This window comes from Chiloscyllium plagiosum, unplaced genomic scaffold (assembly GCF_037043375.1).
Source record: "Chiloscyllium plagiosum isolate Xiang-an unplaced genomic scaffold, Cpla_swu_hap1 HiC_scaffold_27, whole genome shotgun sequence".
In the NCBI taxonomy this organism is placed as follows: Eukaryota; Metazoa; Chordata; class Chondrichthyes; order Orectolobiformes; family Hemiscylliidae; genus Chiloscyllium; species Chiloscyllium plagiosum.
This window is the reverse complement of record NW_028270165.1, coordinates 7,287,363-7,304,797: the sequence shown is the minus strand read 5'-3', so window position 1 is coordinate 7,304,797 and position 17,435 is coordinate 7,287,363. Positions and strand designations below refer to the sequence as shown.

Below are 17,435 nucleotides of genomic sequence, written 5' to 3'. Positions count from 1 at the left end.
ACCCCCTAACTGCAGGAAGACATCCCCGCTTCTGAACTCAATTCCTCTTGCTAATACACCACTTGCCTTGCTCATTGCCTGCTGCACCTGTCTGACAACTGGCACAGATGGACACTGATGCCCCTCTGAACATCCACGCATCATTCTTGATGAAGGCTTGCGCCCAAAACCTCGACTGTCCTACTGCTCCGATGCTGCTTGACCTACTGTGCTTTTCCAGCACCACACTTTTTGACTCTAATCTCCAGCATCTCCAGTCCTCACTTTCTCCACATCCCAATATATCACCATTTAAACAATATACCTTTCTACTTTTTTTCACAGCAAAGGCTGTAACTTTACGTTGGGGTACTGTATTTGCCAACTGTGGCCTTCTCTACGTCGGGGAGCCTGAGCGTAAACTTGGGGAACGGTTCGCCGAGCATCGCAGCCAGGTCTGCAGAGGCCGACCGGACCTCCCAGTCACCACCCATTTTCATTCCCCTTCCCACTCCCTTTCTGACATGACCATTTTTGGCCCCATCCATTGCCACAACAAACCAAAGCGCAAATTGGAGGAACAACACCTCATCTTCCACCTGAGCAGTCCACAGCCCGAAGGACTCAGCAGTGAGTTCTCCAAATTCAAATAACCTCCCTTCCCATCCCAAACTCCCTTCCGAGCCCTTGCCCCTCCACCTCCCTGCCACCAACTAGGTTCCTTCCTCGCATTCACCAACCAGGTCGTACCCTCTACCTATCTACACCTATCCCCACTTCATCACCCTGCCCTCAGCATACCCTTGTTCTGCAGCTCTCCCTATACTCACCACCAGTCCTGAACAAGGGTGACACCTGAAATGTCGACTTCTCCACCTCCTGATACTGCCTGGCTTGCTGCATTCTTCCAGACTCCTGCCTGTCTGTTTTGCCAATTGAGACACAGGCATGGACTAACTTTTCTAGACTCTATCCCCTCGCTGGATTCATTCCCATTCCTTTCAGTTGCTCCAAGTCAACAATTGAACCCCAGAATGAAACGTAAATGGAAAAGGGTGAGTGCTGTACTCACAGATGTTGGACAGAGGAAGGAAGTTGCAGTCTGAGGTGAAGCTCAATCTTAATTCAGTGTGAGAAGAGGAGCAGGACCTTAAGAAGCTCATGGTCCACCTTCCGCATTCAGACAATAGGGGAGCTCCAATTGGCATGAGGACAAGTCTCCTTCTGGTCCTCCAGTGCTCCTTATTTGCCCATCAAAAGTAGGTCTCGCCCCTTTTCTGCCGACAGCGAGGAACATGCCCAATGTTTTGGTGACTCCGGCAAACATGTGCCCTGCTTGTTGACACTGAGGAGTGTACACAATATGCTCTGTAGCAATGCTGATGTTATTGACAGATTTTAAGTGTCCATATGCCTCAGAGAACAAAAAGGATTAGAGCCATAATTTGTTTTACACTATGTGTCTCGATATTTTATTGCTTTTGCATTTGTCTGGCTGCTCAATGTTTTTGTGTCTTTTCCTCAGTGTTGGGGTGAAGTTCACAACTAGAGGGCATAGATTTAGGGTGAGAGCAGAAAGATATAAAAGGTACCAAAGGGGCAACGTTTCCATGCAGAGGGTGGTGCTTGTATGGAATGAACTGCCAGAGGAAGTAGTGGAAGCCGGTATAATTACAGTATTTAAAAGGCATCTGGATGGGTATATGAATAGGAAGGATTTAGAGGGATATGAGCCAAGTGCTGACAAATGTGACTAGATTAATTTAGGATATTTGGCTGGCATGGACAGGTTGGACCAAATGGGTCTGTTTCCATGCTTTACATCTCTATGACTCTAAATAATAAAAAGTATATTTTCCAAGTAACAAACTATACCCAGTTAAAATTCACACAACACCAGGTTATAGTCCAACAGGTTTAATTGGAAGCACACTAGCTTTCGGAGTGATGCTACTTCATCAGCTGATTAAACCTGTTGGACGATAACCTGGTGTTGTGTGAATTTTAACTTTGTACATCCCTATCCAACACTGGCATCTCCAAATCATAACTATACCCATATTAACAAGGTTTAGTACACCACACACTTGACCAACCATTCTCAACAGATCCTGCCCCTTCATTGCCTGAGGAACATATACATGCTGGTGCATAATCTCCTTCACTAGTATTTACACACTACCCTCAGCAAAGGGCAAACATCACAAGGATTAAACAAACAGTGAGGGGGAAACAGCACAAAGATTAAAACAAACAGTGAGGGGGAAACAGCACAAGGATTAAAACAAACAGTGAGGGGGAAACAGCACAAGGATTAAAACAAACAGTGAGGGGGAAACAGCACAAGGATTAAAACAAACAGTGAGGGGGAAACAGCACAAGGATTAAAACAAACAGTGAGGGGTAAACAGCACAAGGATTAAAACAAACAGTGAGGGGTAAACAGCACAAGGATTAAAACAAACAGTGAGGGGGAAACAGCACAAGGATTAAAACAAACAGTGAGGGGGAAACAGCACAAGGATTAAAACAAACAGTGAGGGGGAAACAGCACAAGGATTAAAACAAACAGTGAGGGGGAAACAGCACAAGGATTAAAACAAACAGTGAGGGGTAAACAGCACAAGGATTAAAACAAACAGTGAGGGGTAAACAGCACAAGGATTAAAACAAACAGTGAGGGGTAAACAGCACAAGGATTAAACAGCACAAGGATTAAACAAACAGTGAGGGTAAACAGCACAAGGATTAAACAAACAGTGAGGGGGAAACAGCACAAGGATTAAACAAACAGTGAGGGGGAAACAGCACAAAGATTAAAACAAACAGTGAGGGGGAAACAGCACAAGGATTAAAACAAACAGTGAGGGGGAAACAGCACAAGGATTAAAACAAACAGTGAGGGGGAAACAGCACAAGGATTAAAACAAACAGTGAGGGGGAAACAGCACAAGGATTAAAACAAACAGTGAGGGGTAAACAGCACAAGGATTAAAACAAACAGTGAGGGGTAAACAGCACAAGGATTAAAACAAACAGTGAGGGGTAAACAGCACAAGGATTAAAACAAACAGTGAGGGGTAAACAGCACAAGGATTAAAACAAACAGTGAGGGGTAAACAGCACAAGGATTAAAACAAACAGTGAGGGGGAAACAGCACAAGGATTAAAACAAACAGTGAGGGGGAAACAGCACAAGGATTAAAACAAACAGTGAGGGGGAAACAGCACAAGGATTAAAACAAACAGTGAGGGGGAAACAGCACAAGGATTAAAACAAACAGTGAGGGGGAAACAGCACAAGGATTAAAACAAACAGTGAGGGGGAAACAGCACAAGGATTAAACAAACAGTGAGGGGGAAACAGCACAAGGATTAAACAAACAGTGAGGGGGAAACAGCACAAGGATTAAACAAACAGTGAGGGGGAAACAGCACAAGCGCCAGTAAAAGCAGATGGAAAGTGAGTGTAAAATGTCACTATGACAGGACAGGACAGGCCCCACATTCCTTCCCCTCCGTCCCCCCCACAACCTGCCTCACCTTTCACCTCCCGGGCCCAGTACCTTCCAGGTGGCCCCATAGTTGACACAGGGGCCGCCCCACGACCAGTAGAACTCCACCACCCAGGCGGCCGACGAGTTCCCAAGCAGGCCCTTAACCCCATCCGCCTCCAGAATGCTCACCGGCTCCTGCCTGCTGTACAGCCGGCCGGTGTGGCCGTGACACAGCAGCTGCGCCAGGAAAGCGGCGGTGCCCAGTGACGGGTGTCTGCCCCGGGCCGCACGGCGCCATTTTCCTAACGGCCGCCCTCCCGCCGCTTCCCCGCTCGAGCGACTTCTCCTCCCAACCGCCTTCGCCCCCGCGTGACGTCTGCACGGGGGATGGGCGGGGCCGGGGGAGCCTCACCGTCACCAAGCAACAGCCACCTCGCGCTACAACTGCTCATTCACAAAAACAAACTCTCCTGTCTCGCTCTGCAGCTGCAGGGGGGGACACTGCCACGTTTCCAGGAGCCCTGTCTACATTGGGAAAGCTCACGGCTCAATTTAAACAGATATTCCTACATCTAACGGAACGGTGTCATATCTAAAGTGAGCAATCTGCATTTTAGAGGGACATGGACATTTTAACGGGCTATTTTTGCAAATAAACAGATTTAAATGGACAAGATTATATTTCAAAGGGATGTGGGCACATTCAAAGGGATATCTTAATATGTAAAGTGACGCAGTTATATCTAAGTGAATCTACATTTCGAAGAAACGTTACCCTATTTTTAAGCAGAAATATCCCTTTAAGAGACATACTCATATCTAAAGGGGTAAATATACATTATCGAGGGGCAAGATTGCGCTGAGAGGAACATAACACATTTAAAGGGAGAGCTACATGTAAAGGGGCATTTTTATATTTAAAAAGATACATTGAAATCTGAAGAGACTTGTTCATAAGTAGAAGTACATGGTAACATTAAGGAAGCATGACGGTATTGGAAATAGTGCAGCCATTTTTAAAAAAGGGGTTGTGGTGGCCGTGAGATGGTTTAATGTTTAAGAAAATAAGCAAGTTATTACGATTTGGAATGGTCTTGAAGGGGTGATGGAACCAGCAACCATGGACAAAGCTAAAATTCACACAACACCAGGTTATAATCCAACAGGCTTATTTGGAAGCACTAGCTTTCGAAGCGCCGCTCCTTCATTTGGTGGTTGTGGAGAATGAGATCATGATCACGGAGTTTATAGCCAATGGAGTCCAGTGGCATGGAGATGTGATACATCAAACAATTTTAGATTAAATCTATCACCTTTTGAATGGGTTTCGAAAGGTATGTTAATCCCAGAATTTGATTTTAATTACTTTCTCACGAATATCATTCAAATGCAGAGCTTTTCTAACAATAGGTGTGAATTCTGTTTGCGTCCGAATGTTGTCAGACTGACATTTTTCTTACAGAAAAACTCTGCATTTAAACTTCATTTTTGAGGAGGTAATTTATAGATTAGGGTGTAGAGGTTAGGGTGGATTGGCTGTGCTGAATTACCCATAGCGACCAGGGATGTGCAATTTAGGATGGATTGTCCATGGGAAATACGGAGGAAGGGGATGGATAGATATGGATGAGATACTCTTTGGAGGGCTAGAGTTAAATAGATGGGCTGAATGGCCTGCTTCCACATTGTTGGGATTCTATGACTCCCACCACAAAGGAGCATTTTGTCTGCATCTATCCTGTCAAGCCCCTTTCAGAATTCTACTGGTTTCAATAAGATCACTTCTGGTTCAGAGAGGTATACCCTTCGGTTCAATTCATCCATGCCAATCAGGATTCCAAAACTAAACTAGTCTTCACTTGCCTGTGTTTGGCCCATATTCCTCTAAACTTTTCTATGCATGTACTCATCCAAACTCTACATGCAAACCACCCTCTGTCAAAACGTTGCCCCTCAGGTTCCTTTTAAATCTCTCTCCTCTCACTTTAAAGAAATATGCCCCCTAGTCTTGAGCTCCCTTACACTAAGGAAGAGCCCTTTGCTATTCACCTTACCTCCACTCCTCATGATTTTATCAATCTCAATAATGTCACCCCTCAACCGCCTGTGCTCCAGTGAATGAAGTCCCAACCTCCTCTTATAACTCAAACCCTCCAGTCCTGGCAACATCCTGGTAAATCTTTACCAAACCCTCTCTAATAGAATTCTTCCTATTACAGGGCCACCAGAACCATACTCAGTACTCTACAAGTGGCCTCACCAACATCCTGTACAACCTCAACATGATTCCCAACCCCTATACTCAATGGGGTGAACAATGAAGGCAAGTATGCTAAATGCCTTCTTGACCACCCTGTCTAGCAGCGATGCAACTTTCAAAGAACTATGTACCTGAACGCCACCATGTTTCTCTTTTACAGCACGACACAGTGCCTTACCATTAACTGTACAAGTCCTGCCCTTCCTTGTTTTAGCAAAACGCAAGCCCTCGCTTTTAATAACTCACTCATACACACGCTTTCTCTCAGACACCCACACATACACACCCCCAACACTCTGACAGGCTTATACTCCATCACACTCTGACTTTACCAAGCATGCGCACACACACTTACATGCACGCATTCACACATCAATTTTTGGGCAAACTTATATTGGCAGAATTATGTTTGCAGATACATTTTACTTTGCTCAAAAAGTGCACAAACTGCAGGCAGTCAATCCGTGTAATATTTTATAAATTCCTACTTGGGAACTAGAACCAGTCTGATTCAAGATTGGGATACTGACAGACTCGAACCTCACACTTTTAATGGATTGTCCGGGCTGAGATGTCACTTTTTTTAAAAAAAAACCTTAAGTCATCTTGAGAATGTGAATTAATAGTAGTTCTGGGATTTACAGATTAATGAACTGAAACCTGCAACTCAGTCTAAAAGGTGAAAGACTTAACAGCAATCTTGGTTCGTTCAATATATCCTATCAGTTGCATGACACTGTGCTCTTTTGCTATAAAATCTATGTCTTATGATTCTGCTCCACAGTTACCCGCTGAAGGAGCAGTGCTCTGAAAGCTAGTGCTTTCCAAATAAACCTGTTGGACTATAAACTGGTGTTGTGATATTTTTAACTTTATCCAGCCCAGTCCAACATTGGCTCCTCCGCATAATTTCTTGCGAACACAGCCCACACCTCAAGAAATCTTACAACGCCGATGAAATGACACTCTCTGCACTCCTGAAAAATTGACAATTTCTCACAATACTGGCTGCTCATTCATGACTCCATCTGATACGCGACATTGGAAGCTTAGTGCAGGAGGCTGAAAGAAATGAGCAGCTTTAAAACAAAAACCCCTTGGCGCTCAAAGCTTTCAATGAGAGTCTGAGCCTGGCAGTAAGTTCAGGTAACCTTTATTGCGACCCAACTTTGTTACAGCTTCAGATCCCCTCAGCAAAAAGGCAGAGAAAAAGTAGCTTTTTGAACAGCTCAAAGTCAAAGCGCACACTTTTCGCCCCACCACTTTCTTTACTATTGGTCAGCACCTAGATGTCCCTTTCTAATTGGGTCCTTGTTACAGCCTTAACCCGGAGGAAGTGTTGCCTCACTCGGCAATTTCAACCCGTACCCTGTATAGCGCCATCTGCTGCAGCGGGATTCAAACCCGGGAGCCCCTGGAACTGGGTTGATAGTCCAGTCGATAATGGCACTCAGCCGTCGCTCCTTCAATCACCCTGTGATGGTACGTGAACACGCTGGTGCCTCTGGAGGTGGGAGGAGCGGGTGAAGTCCTTACTGCACTCAGGGCAGCTGAACGGTCTCTCCCCCGTGTGGACCCGCCAGTGGGTCAGCAGGGCGGAGGAATTGCTGAAGTCCTTACCGCACTCAGGGCAGCTGAACGGCCTCTCCCCCGTGTGGACCCGCCGATGCCTCAGCAGGTTGGGGGAATTGCTGAAGGCCTTCCCACATTCGGGGCAGCTGAAGGGCCTCTCCCCAGTGTGGATCCGCTGGTGGGTCAACAGAGAAGAGGAATTGTTGAAGGCCTTCCCGCACTCTGGGCAGCTGAAGGGCCTCTCCCCACTGTGGATCCGCTGGTGGGTCAGTAGGGAAGAGGAATCGCTGAAAGCCTTCCCACAATCTGGGCAGTTGAAGGGCCTCTCCCCAGTGTGGACCTGCTGGTGTCTCAGCAGGTTGGGGGAAATTGCTGAAGGCCTTCACACACTCGGGGCAGCTGAAGGGCCTCTCCCCGGTGTGGGTCCGCCGGTGGGTCAGCAGGTTGGAGGCCTGGGTAAATCTCTTCCCACACTCAGGGCAGGAGAACGGCTTCTCCCCTGTGTGGGCTCGCAGGTGCCTCAGCAGGTGGGAGGCCTGGGTAAATCTCTTTCCGCAGTCGGGACAGCTGAAAGGCCTCTCCCCCGAGTGGGACAGCTGGTGCCTCAGCAGGTCGGAACAATTGCTGAAGGCCTTCCCGCACTCTGGGCAGGGAAATGGCCTCTCCCCGGTGTGGGCCCGCTGGTGCCTCAGCAGGGCAGAGGTCTGGGCAAAGCCCTTCCCGCACTTGGGACAGGAGAACGGCCTGTCCCCTATGTGGATGCGCCGATGAATCTGCAGGGCAGACGGGAAGTGGAAGCCATTCCCGCCATCACTGCACTTCCACCGTTTCTCCACGGGGCGGGATTCCTTGGGTTTCTCCATGGCTGAAGTTTCAGCTGCACACAAATATGTTTCCAGCCCCTCCCTGCTGCTACATGCCCCACACTCAATGCGCTGCAACGGTAGGGTCTCTCATCCAGTCCCACTGATGCTGAAAACGTACTCAAACAGGAACCAAAACGCTGACGTCAAAGTGAGGACTGCAGACGCTGGAGAATCAGTGTCGAAATGTGTGGTACTGGAAATGGCCAACAGGTCAGGCAGCAGCCGAATAGCAGGAGAGTCAACGTTTCCAGCATAAGGACTTCATGGGTTGATTTTGAAACGTCTATCTTCAAATCCACTGTTTAAAAAGAGATTACAAAGGTCATCACTGTCAGTGCAGGGTAGAAATTCAGAACAAGCAATTCTACTTTGTGGAATATTCCTTTCTTTTGTTGTTGCACAAAATTGAAAGCACCATCTCTCCCTCTCCTCTACTCATTCTCCTGAAGGTGCTGATTCAGGACCTTACAGGGGCAGAAAAGCAAAAACATCAAGACCGACATCTCTCTGAATTTTGGATAACTCCACCTGAAAGTTAATATCTTTCCTAACACTGGGATACTGCTGAGAGTGAGGTCTGATTTTGTAAAGCAAAAAAAAGTGTGTTTGCAAAAATCTCCTCCCTTCAGAGAATCCCCACAGTGTGGAAGCAGGCCACTCGGCCCAACAAGTCCAAACCGATCCTCTGAAGGGTAACCAACCCACAGCCATTCCCTTACCCCTATTGCTCTACATTTAACCCTGACTTATACACCTAACCTGCACATCCCTGGGCACCGTGGGTAATTTAGCATGGTCAATCCACCCGCATCTGGTCAAAGTTGAAAAAACACACACCACCAGGTTATAGTCCAACACATTTATTTGGAAGGACGAGCTTTTGGAGCACTGATCCTTCATCAGGTGGTTGCGGAAAATAAAATCATAAAACACATATAGAAAAAAAGTGTCCTGCCACTGAAATGATATGTTGAACAAACCTGGATTGTTAAGTCTTTCATCTTCTAGAATGGGTTGCAGCCATCATTAACATGTAAATCCCAGAACTTCCTGCAAGGCACCTTATCAAGATAACAAGGATTTATAACAAGAGGTGACATCTCAGCTCAGACAATGCATTAAAGGTGTGAGGTCAGAGTCTGTCTGTACCCCAATCTTGAGTCAGACTGGTTCTATTTCCAAACAGGAACTTACAATATATTACATGGGTTGACTGCCTGCAGATTGTGTTTTTTCTGAGCAAAATAGAATGTATCTGCAAATATCATTCTGCAAATATAAATTCACCCCCATGGACATGTATGTGCGTGTGTGCATGAGAGAGAGAAAAACTCTATTTCCGTGCTGTACATCACTGCCAATTTGATTACAGATGCTTTAGTCCTGTTGATGTAACTATTGTTGTAAATCAGAGCTGCATACTAACAGTTCGATGTAAGAGAGAAAGAATTCCTCAAATAGGGGACCACACGAATCCTGGGAGAGCCCTATTTCTGGTTTATTTCCTAATGAATAAACATTAAACACGAGCACCAATTTATTTCTAATGTTGTTTCATTTTTTTTGTTCGATTTCCTGCTATGACTACACAGTGCCTGGATGGTTGACAGGCTGGGAGATTGTGGGTTGGGTGTTGATTAACTGAATGTTTTATTGTCCCAGAAGGTGTAAAAGGGGGGGGGGGGGGGTTAAAGCTTCAACAGAAATTCAGCAGAGCTGAGAAAAGACAGATGTCCACATGCCTTTTAAATGTTGTAATTGTGCCAATCTCCACCACTTCCTCTGGCAGTTCGTGCCATACATGCACCACCCTCTGTGTGAACAGGTTGCCCCTCAGACCCCTGTTAAATCATTCTGCTCTCACCTCAAACATATGCCTTCTAGTTTTCTTGAACTCCCCTACCCTGGGGGAAAAGACCTTAGATTTTCCCTCCTCTCCATGCCCATTACAAAGGTCTATATGTTTACCCCTCAGCCTCTGATGCTCCATGGAAAATGTCCCTGGACGATTCAGCCTCTCCCTATAGCTCATATTTTCTGACCCCTTTCAAAGTTTCATAACGTCTTTCCTGCAGAAGGGAGATCAGAACTGAATGCAGTATTCCAAAATTGGCTGAACCAACATCCTGAACAGCCACAACATGACCTCCCAACTCATCTACTCAATGCTCTGACCAATAAAGGCCATCCTACCAAATGCCTCATTCACTATCTTGTCTACCTGAGACTCCATTTTCAAGGAACTATGGAACCTGCACTCCAAGGACTCTTTGTTCTGCAACACTCCTCTTAACTGTGTCAGTCCTGCCTGGATTGTTTGACCAAAATGCAACAACTCACATTTCTCCAAATTAAATTCCATCTACCACTCTTTGGCCCATCCGATCAATTCTAATTTATAGCGAACTCACTTTTCTCTCTCATTCCCTAGAAGCTGAAAATCTCCATCCCACACACACTCCCTCCATTCTCACTTTGCTGACCCTAATCCCTGCTGTACCTCATCCTGAAGTGTCTGGTTCATGCTGATTAACAGGCCTACACTCAGTGGGGGGGAGGGGGGGGGGATGTCTAATTGAAACATACATAATCTTGAACAGCCCGGACAGAGTGGACATTGCGAAGATGGTTCCATTGGTAGGACAGACTCGGGCCAGAGGGCACAGCCTTAGAGTAAAGGGAAGACCTTTTAGAATGGACAAACTTCCTCAGCCAGAGAGCGGTGAATCTGTGGAATCTATTTCCACAGAAGGCTGTGGAGGCCAGGTCACTGAGGATATTTAAAACTGAGACAGATAGGTTCTTGAGTATCAATGGGATCGAGGGTTAGAGGGGGAATGGAGTTGAGAAACCTAGCAGCCACGATTGAATGGGGTGATTAGACCTGATGGGCTGAATGGCCTAATTTCTGCTCCTATGACTTAGGGCCTCTTGCTGCCCTGGACAGAGTGAGAGAGTTGGGAGCAGGACTAGGCCATTCAGTCTTGAGTCTGCACCAGCATTGAACAATTCATAACTGGATATGATTATACCTACATCTAGGTGGATAGGCTGGGACTTTTTTCACTGGAACACATGAGGTTGACAGGTGACCTTAAAAGAGGTTCATAAAATCATGAGGAGGGTAGATGAGGTGAACCCCAGGTGTCCTTTTCCTAGGGTGGGGATTTCAAGATTAGGGAGCAAATGAGGAAGATGAGTGGAGAAAGACTTTCAAAAGACTGGAGTAGCACCTTTGTTTTTGAGAGTAGTTTGTGCGTGGAATCAATGTCCAGACATGGTGGTGGATGCAGGTACAGTAACAAGGTTTAAAAGACATTTGGATAAGTACATGAATAGGAAAGGTTCAGAGGGATATGGGCCAAACACACACAGGTGGGACTAGTTTTGTTTGTGAACACAGTCAGCATGGTGTAGTTGGACAGAAGGGTCTGTTTCTGTGTTGTCTGACTCTGGAACTGTTCTAAACTGGTCTTAAAACCATTTTCTTGCCTTCCTCCATAAACGCCCACTTCTTTCTTGTTCAAATATCAGATTAACTCAGCCTTGAATTTATTCAATGATCCCCTAACTGCAGGAAGACATCCCCACTTCTGAATTCAATTCCTCTTGCTAACACACCACTTGCCTTGCTCATTGCCAGCTACACCTGTCTGACAACTGGCACAGAAGGATGCTGATGCCCCTCTGAACATCCATGCATCATTCCTGAAGGGCTCATGCCCGAAACTCCGACTGTCCTACTGCTCGGATGCTGCTTGACCTGCTGTGCTTTTCATTGCCAGACTTTCCGACTCTGATCTCCAGTTCTCACTTTCTCCACATCCCAATACATCACCATTTAAACAACACACCTTTCTGCTTTTTTTCCCCACAGCAAAGGCTATAACCTCATATTATGGTACTGCACTTGCCATGTGTTTGCCAATTGTGGTCTTCTCTACATCGTTGAGACCGAGTGTAAACTTGGGAAATGGTTCGCTGAGCATCACAGCCGGGTCTGCAGAGGCCGACTGGACCTCCCAGTCACCATCCATTTTAATTTCCTTTCCCACGCCCTTTCTGACATGATCATCTTAGGGCTTCACCATTACCACAATGAAGCAAACCGCAAATTGGAGGACCACCACCTCATCTTCTGCCTGGGTAGCCTACAGCTCAGAGGACTCAACATTGAGTTCTCCAATTTCAAGTAATCTTCCTTCCCGTCCCCCAATTCCTGTCCCAGCTCCTCCCCCTCCCTTCCACTCCTCCCTGCTAACCAGATTCCTTCCTCCCATTGATCAACCAGGTCCTACCCTCTACCTGTCTTCACCTATCCCCACTTCACTATCCTGCCCCAGCACCCCCTTAGGGAGAGCCCTTGACCCCAACATTAAAAATAAGTGGAAAACGGTGGTGGGAAAAGAGAGTGCCGCACAGAGGAAAGAGGTTGCAGTCCGGCGTGAAGGTGAATCTTCATTCAGAGGCAGAGAATCAGCAGCAGGTTCTGAAATTCATGGCGCACCTTCCGCATTCAGACAACATGGGGGCTCTGATTGGCAGGAGTACCGGTCTTCTTCCGGTCCTCCTTGGCATTCTATTGGTTCGTCAAAGTAGGTCGCGCGCCTTTTCGGCGGACAGCAAAGAACATGCGCTGTGATTTGCTGACACCGGCAAATATGCGTTGCGCCTTACTGACACCGATGAGCATGTGCAGTATGCTCTGGGGCGATGCCGTTATTACTGACAGCTTTTAAGGGTCCAAATGCAAATCGAAAAAAAAGGATAGAATCACATTTTTTCCTGTGGCTTCAGATTTTATTCCTTTTGCATTCTGTCTGGCTATTCAACTTTTTTATGCCTTTTCCCCAAGGTAGTGGGAGCGAGTCCAGAACTTGAGGGCATAGATTTAGGATGAGTGGGAAAAGATTGATTAGGGAGCTAAGGGGCAACTTTTTCACAGAGGGTGGTGTGTGTTTGGAATGAGGATTCCTGAAGAAGGGCTTATGCCCCGAAACGTCGATTCTCCTGTTCCTTTGATGCTGCCTGACCTGCTGCGCTTTTCCAGCGACACATTTTTAAGCTCTGATCTCCAGCATATGAAAAGGAAGGGTTTAGAAGGATATGGGCCAAATGCTTGCAAATGGGTCACTAGATTAAATTAGGATATCTGGTCAGCCTGGACTGAAAGTCTTTGTGTACGTGCTCGACAACTCTATTTCTACATAGTTGGAACCAATTTCACGAGACTAAGTATAGGCCATTCAACCCTTATAGGGGCTGTAGCCTAACTGCGCAGACTTCAATGAAAGTTTCAGAAAGATTTCGGCAGCTCTTTTTAAAAAAAGTAGTATGTGCTTTCAGATGTTTCTGAATATGGTTTAAAATCACACAACACCAGGTTATAGTCCATGGGAGAATGGGTGGCGGGGGGAATGGACAGGGGGCACTGAGGCTGTCGGGATGAATGGACAGGGGGTGCTCTGGGCGGCAGGGGGAATGGATGGGGTGAAGCTGTGGATGATGGGGGGAAATGGACAGGGGGTACTATGGGTGGCGGTATGGGTTTGACAGCCAGTGCTGTGGGTGGCAAGGGGGACAGGGCAGGGTGTGCAGTGTGTGGCGGGGAGAATGGACAGGGGTACTGTGGAGGGGGGGGGGGAGTGGACGGGGCACTGTGGGTGGCCGGTGTGGAATGCACAGGGAGCACTGCGGGTGGCCAGAGGAAATTGACAACAGACACTGCAGGTGGTGGTGGTGGGGGGGAATGGATAGGGGGTTCTGTGGCTGGTTGGAGGAATGGACAGGGGCTGATGTGGGTGATGGAGGGGATGGACAAGGGGTGCTGTTGGTGTCGGGGGGCACTGTGGGTGGTGGGGGGAATGGACAGGGGGCAAAGTGCATGGTCACGCGGAATGGACAGGGGGCACTGTGGGTGGCCGGAGGAAATGGACAAGAGACACTGAGGGTCGCAGGGGGAAATGGACAGGGGGCATTGAGGCTGGTTGGAGGAATGGACAGGGGCTGATGGAGGGGATTGGACAGGAGAAAAGAGAGAATGTTGGGGGGGGGGGAGGGAGAGAGAGAGTGAAAGTGAGAGAGAAAATGGACAAGGGGCAGAGGGTGTGGGGTAGAGAAAGACTGGCGGAACAGGGACAGAATGTGATGGGGGCCAGGGGGAGAGAATGGGGGTATAGTGTGTTGTGGAGGAGTGAGTGAGAATGGGGTGGGGTCCAGAGTATGAGCAGAGACCGAATGGGGGACTGCAGAGTGTGGGGAGAGAGAGAGAATGGATGGGGGCAATTGGTGGGAAGAGAAAGGACAAGAAGCAGAAGGGGGGGGGGGGGGGTGAGAGAGAGAATGAATGGCGAGAGGGTGGGGTGATGGACTGGACAGGGGTCAGAGGTGGGGTGGCGAGAGAGAGAGAATGGACATTCTTCATCCCCACAGTGTAACAAATTCCCAGTTTCCACCAAAATCTCAGATGTACTCACTTAGTTCCTTGCTGTCTCCCAAATGAAAGATTTCATTGTAACTTCTTCCGGTCCCAGTAAGGGCAAAACATTTTTGAAAGCTGCTCTGAAAGTCCCGTCTTCACAACCACTCTTCTGCTTTCACCGAAGACAACTAGAGTCAGACACCACAGAAACAGACCCTTCCGCCCAACTTGTCCATGCAAACCATATATCCGAAATTAATCTATCTGCCACTGCTTAGCCCTTCAGCCCATCCGATCAATTCTAATTTAATTCCCCTCTCATTCTCTAGAAACTGAATATCTCCAAGCTACACGCTCTCTCTCCATTTTCAATTTGCTGAACCTAATCCTTGCTGTACCTCATCCTGAAGGGTCTGGCTTATGCTGATTAATAGGCCCACACACAGGGGAGATCTAAACATACATAATACTGAACAGCCTGGACAGAGTGGATGTTGGGTAGATGTTTCCATTGGTAGGAGAAACTAAAACCTGAGGGCACAGCTTTAGAGTAAAGGGATGACCTTTCAGAATGGAGATAAGGAGAAACCTCTTCAGTCAGAGAGTGGTGAATCTATGGAATTCATTGGCACAGAAGGCTGCGAAGGCCAGGTCACGGAGGATATCTAAGACCGAGATAGTTAGGTTCTTGAGTATCAAGGGGATCAAGGGTTACATGGAGAAAGTAGCAGAATGAGGCTCAGAAACTTATCAGCCACGATTGAATTGTATGAGCAGACCTGATAGCCTACTTTCTGCTCCTATGTCTTATGTCCAGGACACAGAGAATTGGGAACAGGAGTCGACCATTTGGTCTTTTAAGCCTGCACCACCATTAAACAGATCACAAATGGATATGGATCTCCCGACATCGAGCAGAGGCTGGGACTTTGTTCACTGGAGCATTGGATGTTAAAAGGTGACCTTAGAGAGGTTTAAAAGATCATGAGGAATATAGGGGAGGTGAATGGCAGGTGTCATTTCAAGATTGGGGAGCAAACGTTTAAGGAGAGAGTAGAACGATTTTAAAGACCTGAGGAGCACATTTTCTTTTAAAAAAAAGGAGTGATTTGTGTGTGGAATGAATGTCTAGAGGAAGTGATAGATGCAGGTACAGTAACATTTAAAAGATGTTTGGATAAGTACATGAATAGGAAAGGTACGGAGGGATGTGGGCCAAACACAGACAGGTGGGATTAGTTTAATTTGTGAATATAGTCAGCATGGATAGAAGGGTGTGTTTCTATGCTGTATGACTGTCACTGTTCTGTACGAGCCTTAAAACTATTTTCTTGCCTTCCCCAAGAACCATCCACTTCTCTGTTGGTCAAAAATGATATGAACTCAGCCTTGAATATATTCCATGACCCCCGAACTGCAGGAAGACACCCCCACTTCTAAATTCAATTCCTCTTGCTCATATACCACTTGCCTTGCTGATCGCTTGCTGCACCTGTCTGACAACTGTCTTGAACTAGTGTAGGAGGATGCTGATGCTCCTTTGTCCATCCATACATCGTTCCTGATGAAGGGCTCTTACCCGAAACGTCAACTATCCTACTCCTCGGATGCTGTCTGACTTGCTGTGCTTTTCCAGCACCACACATTTTGACTCTGATCTCCAGCATTTACAGTCTTCACTTTCTCCACTTCCCAATATATCACCATTTAAACAATACACCTCATTTCTGCTTTGTTTTTTCCACAGCAAAGGCGATAACTTCACACGGTGGTACTTCAGTTTTTAGGTGTTTGAGGCACAGACCTGGACCAGCTTTTCCAGAGTCTGTCCTCTTTCTGGATTCACTCCCTTTCTTTTCAGTTGCTGCAAGTCAACAATTGGATCCCAGCATGAAAATAAAAGAAATAGCTGTTGGACAGAGGAAGGAAATTACAGTCTTGGATGAATCTCAATCTTCATTCAGAGAGAGAGAGAGAGAGAGAGAGAGAGAGAGAGAGAGAGAGAGAGAAGCAGCAGCTTCAGAAGCTCATGGGTCAAGATTAGAGTGGTGCGAGAAGGCAGCCTCCGAGGAGCAGGAAAATCGACGTCTCGGATTCAGACAATAGGGCTGTTCTGAATGGCAGGAGGACCAGGCTCCTCCTTTCGGTGTTCCAGTGCTCCTCATTGGGCTGGCAAATGAAATTCATGTACCATTTGTACTGACAGATAGAAACGTGCAGTTTTTTGCAGACACCGGCGAACATGCGCAGTGCTTGCTGACACCGAGGGGCACGTGCAGTCGGCTTTGTAGATATGCTGGCGTAACTGACAGATTCAACTGGCCAAATGTCAATAGAAGGAAAAAAGGGGAGAGCCACAATTTTGTTTCACCTCCCCATCCCTGGCTCGACATAACCACACATGCTCCTCGCTATTCTCCTCACTCCTTATGATTTTTCAAATCTCAATAAGGTCATCCCTCAACCTCCTCCACTCCAGTGAAAAAGTCCCAGCCTCTCTCTATAACTCAAAACCTCCAGTCCTGGCAACATCCAGGTAAATCTTTGCTGAACCCTCTCCAATAGTATTCTTCCTATTACAGGGGGAACAGAACTGTACGCAGTACTCCATAAACAAAATGGCCTCACCAACATCCTGTACAACCTCAACATAGAACAAAGAAAATTTAAAACCCAGGAACAGGCCCTTCGGCCCTTCAAGCCTAAGTTGATCCAATTAGTTTAATTTGTGAATATAGTCAGCATGGACGAGTTGGACTGAAGGATCTGTTTCTATGCTGAATGACTGTCACTGTTCTATACTGGTGTTAAAACTATTTTCTTGCCTTCCCCACTAACCA

The 17,435-nt window shown here is 46.9% G+C and overlaps 1 protein-coding gene and 1 long non-coding RNA gene across 5 annotated transcripts in view; both read right to left on the bottom strand.

The window, feature by feature from the left end:
* LOC148142987 (uncharacterized) overlaps positions 1–3,811 on the bottom strand; it is a 33,406-nt gene extending 29,595 nt beyond the window's left edge. The window contains exon 1 of one of the 4 annotated variants that reach the window (XR_015751084.1): positions 3,666–3,811. This is a non-coding gene — a long non-coding RNA (uncharacterized LOC148142987). Of the gene's footprint in view, positions 1–3,522 lie in introns of all 4 variants that reach the window. The other 3 variants (XR_015751086.1, XR_015751087.1, XR_015751085.1) reach the window with 3 other exon arrangements.
* A 3,062-nt stretch (positions 3,812–6,873) lies between these two features.
* Positions 6,874–17,435, bottom strand: part of LOC148142986 (uncharacterized) — a 30,478-nt gene continuing 19,916 nt past the window's right edge. The window contains 2 exon segments of the mRNA XM_087975769.1: positions 6,874–7,675; positions 7,677–8,258. Coding sequence (XP_087831895.1) covers positions 7,202–7,675; positions 7,677–8,258 — 1,056 coding nt within the window. The 3' untranslated portion in view covers positions 6,874–7,201.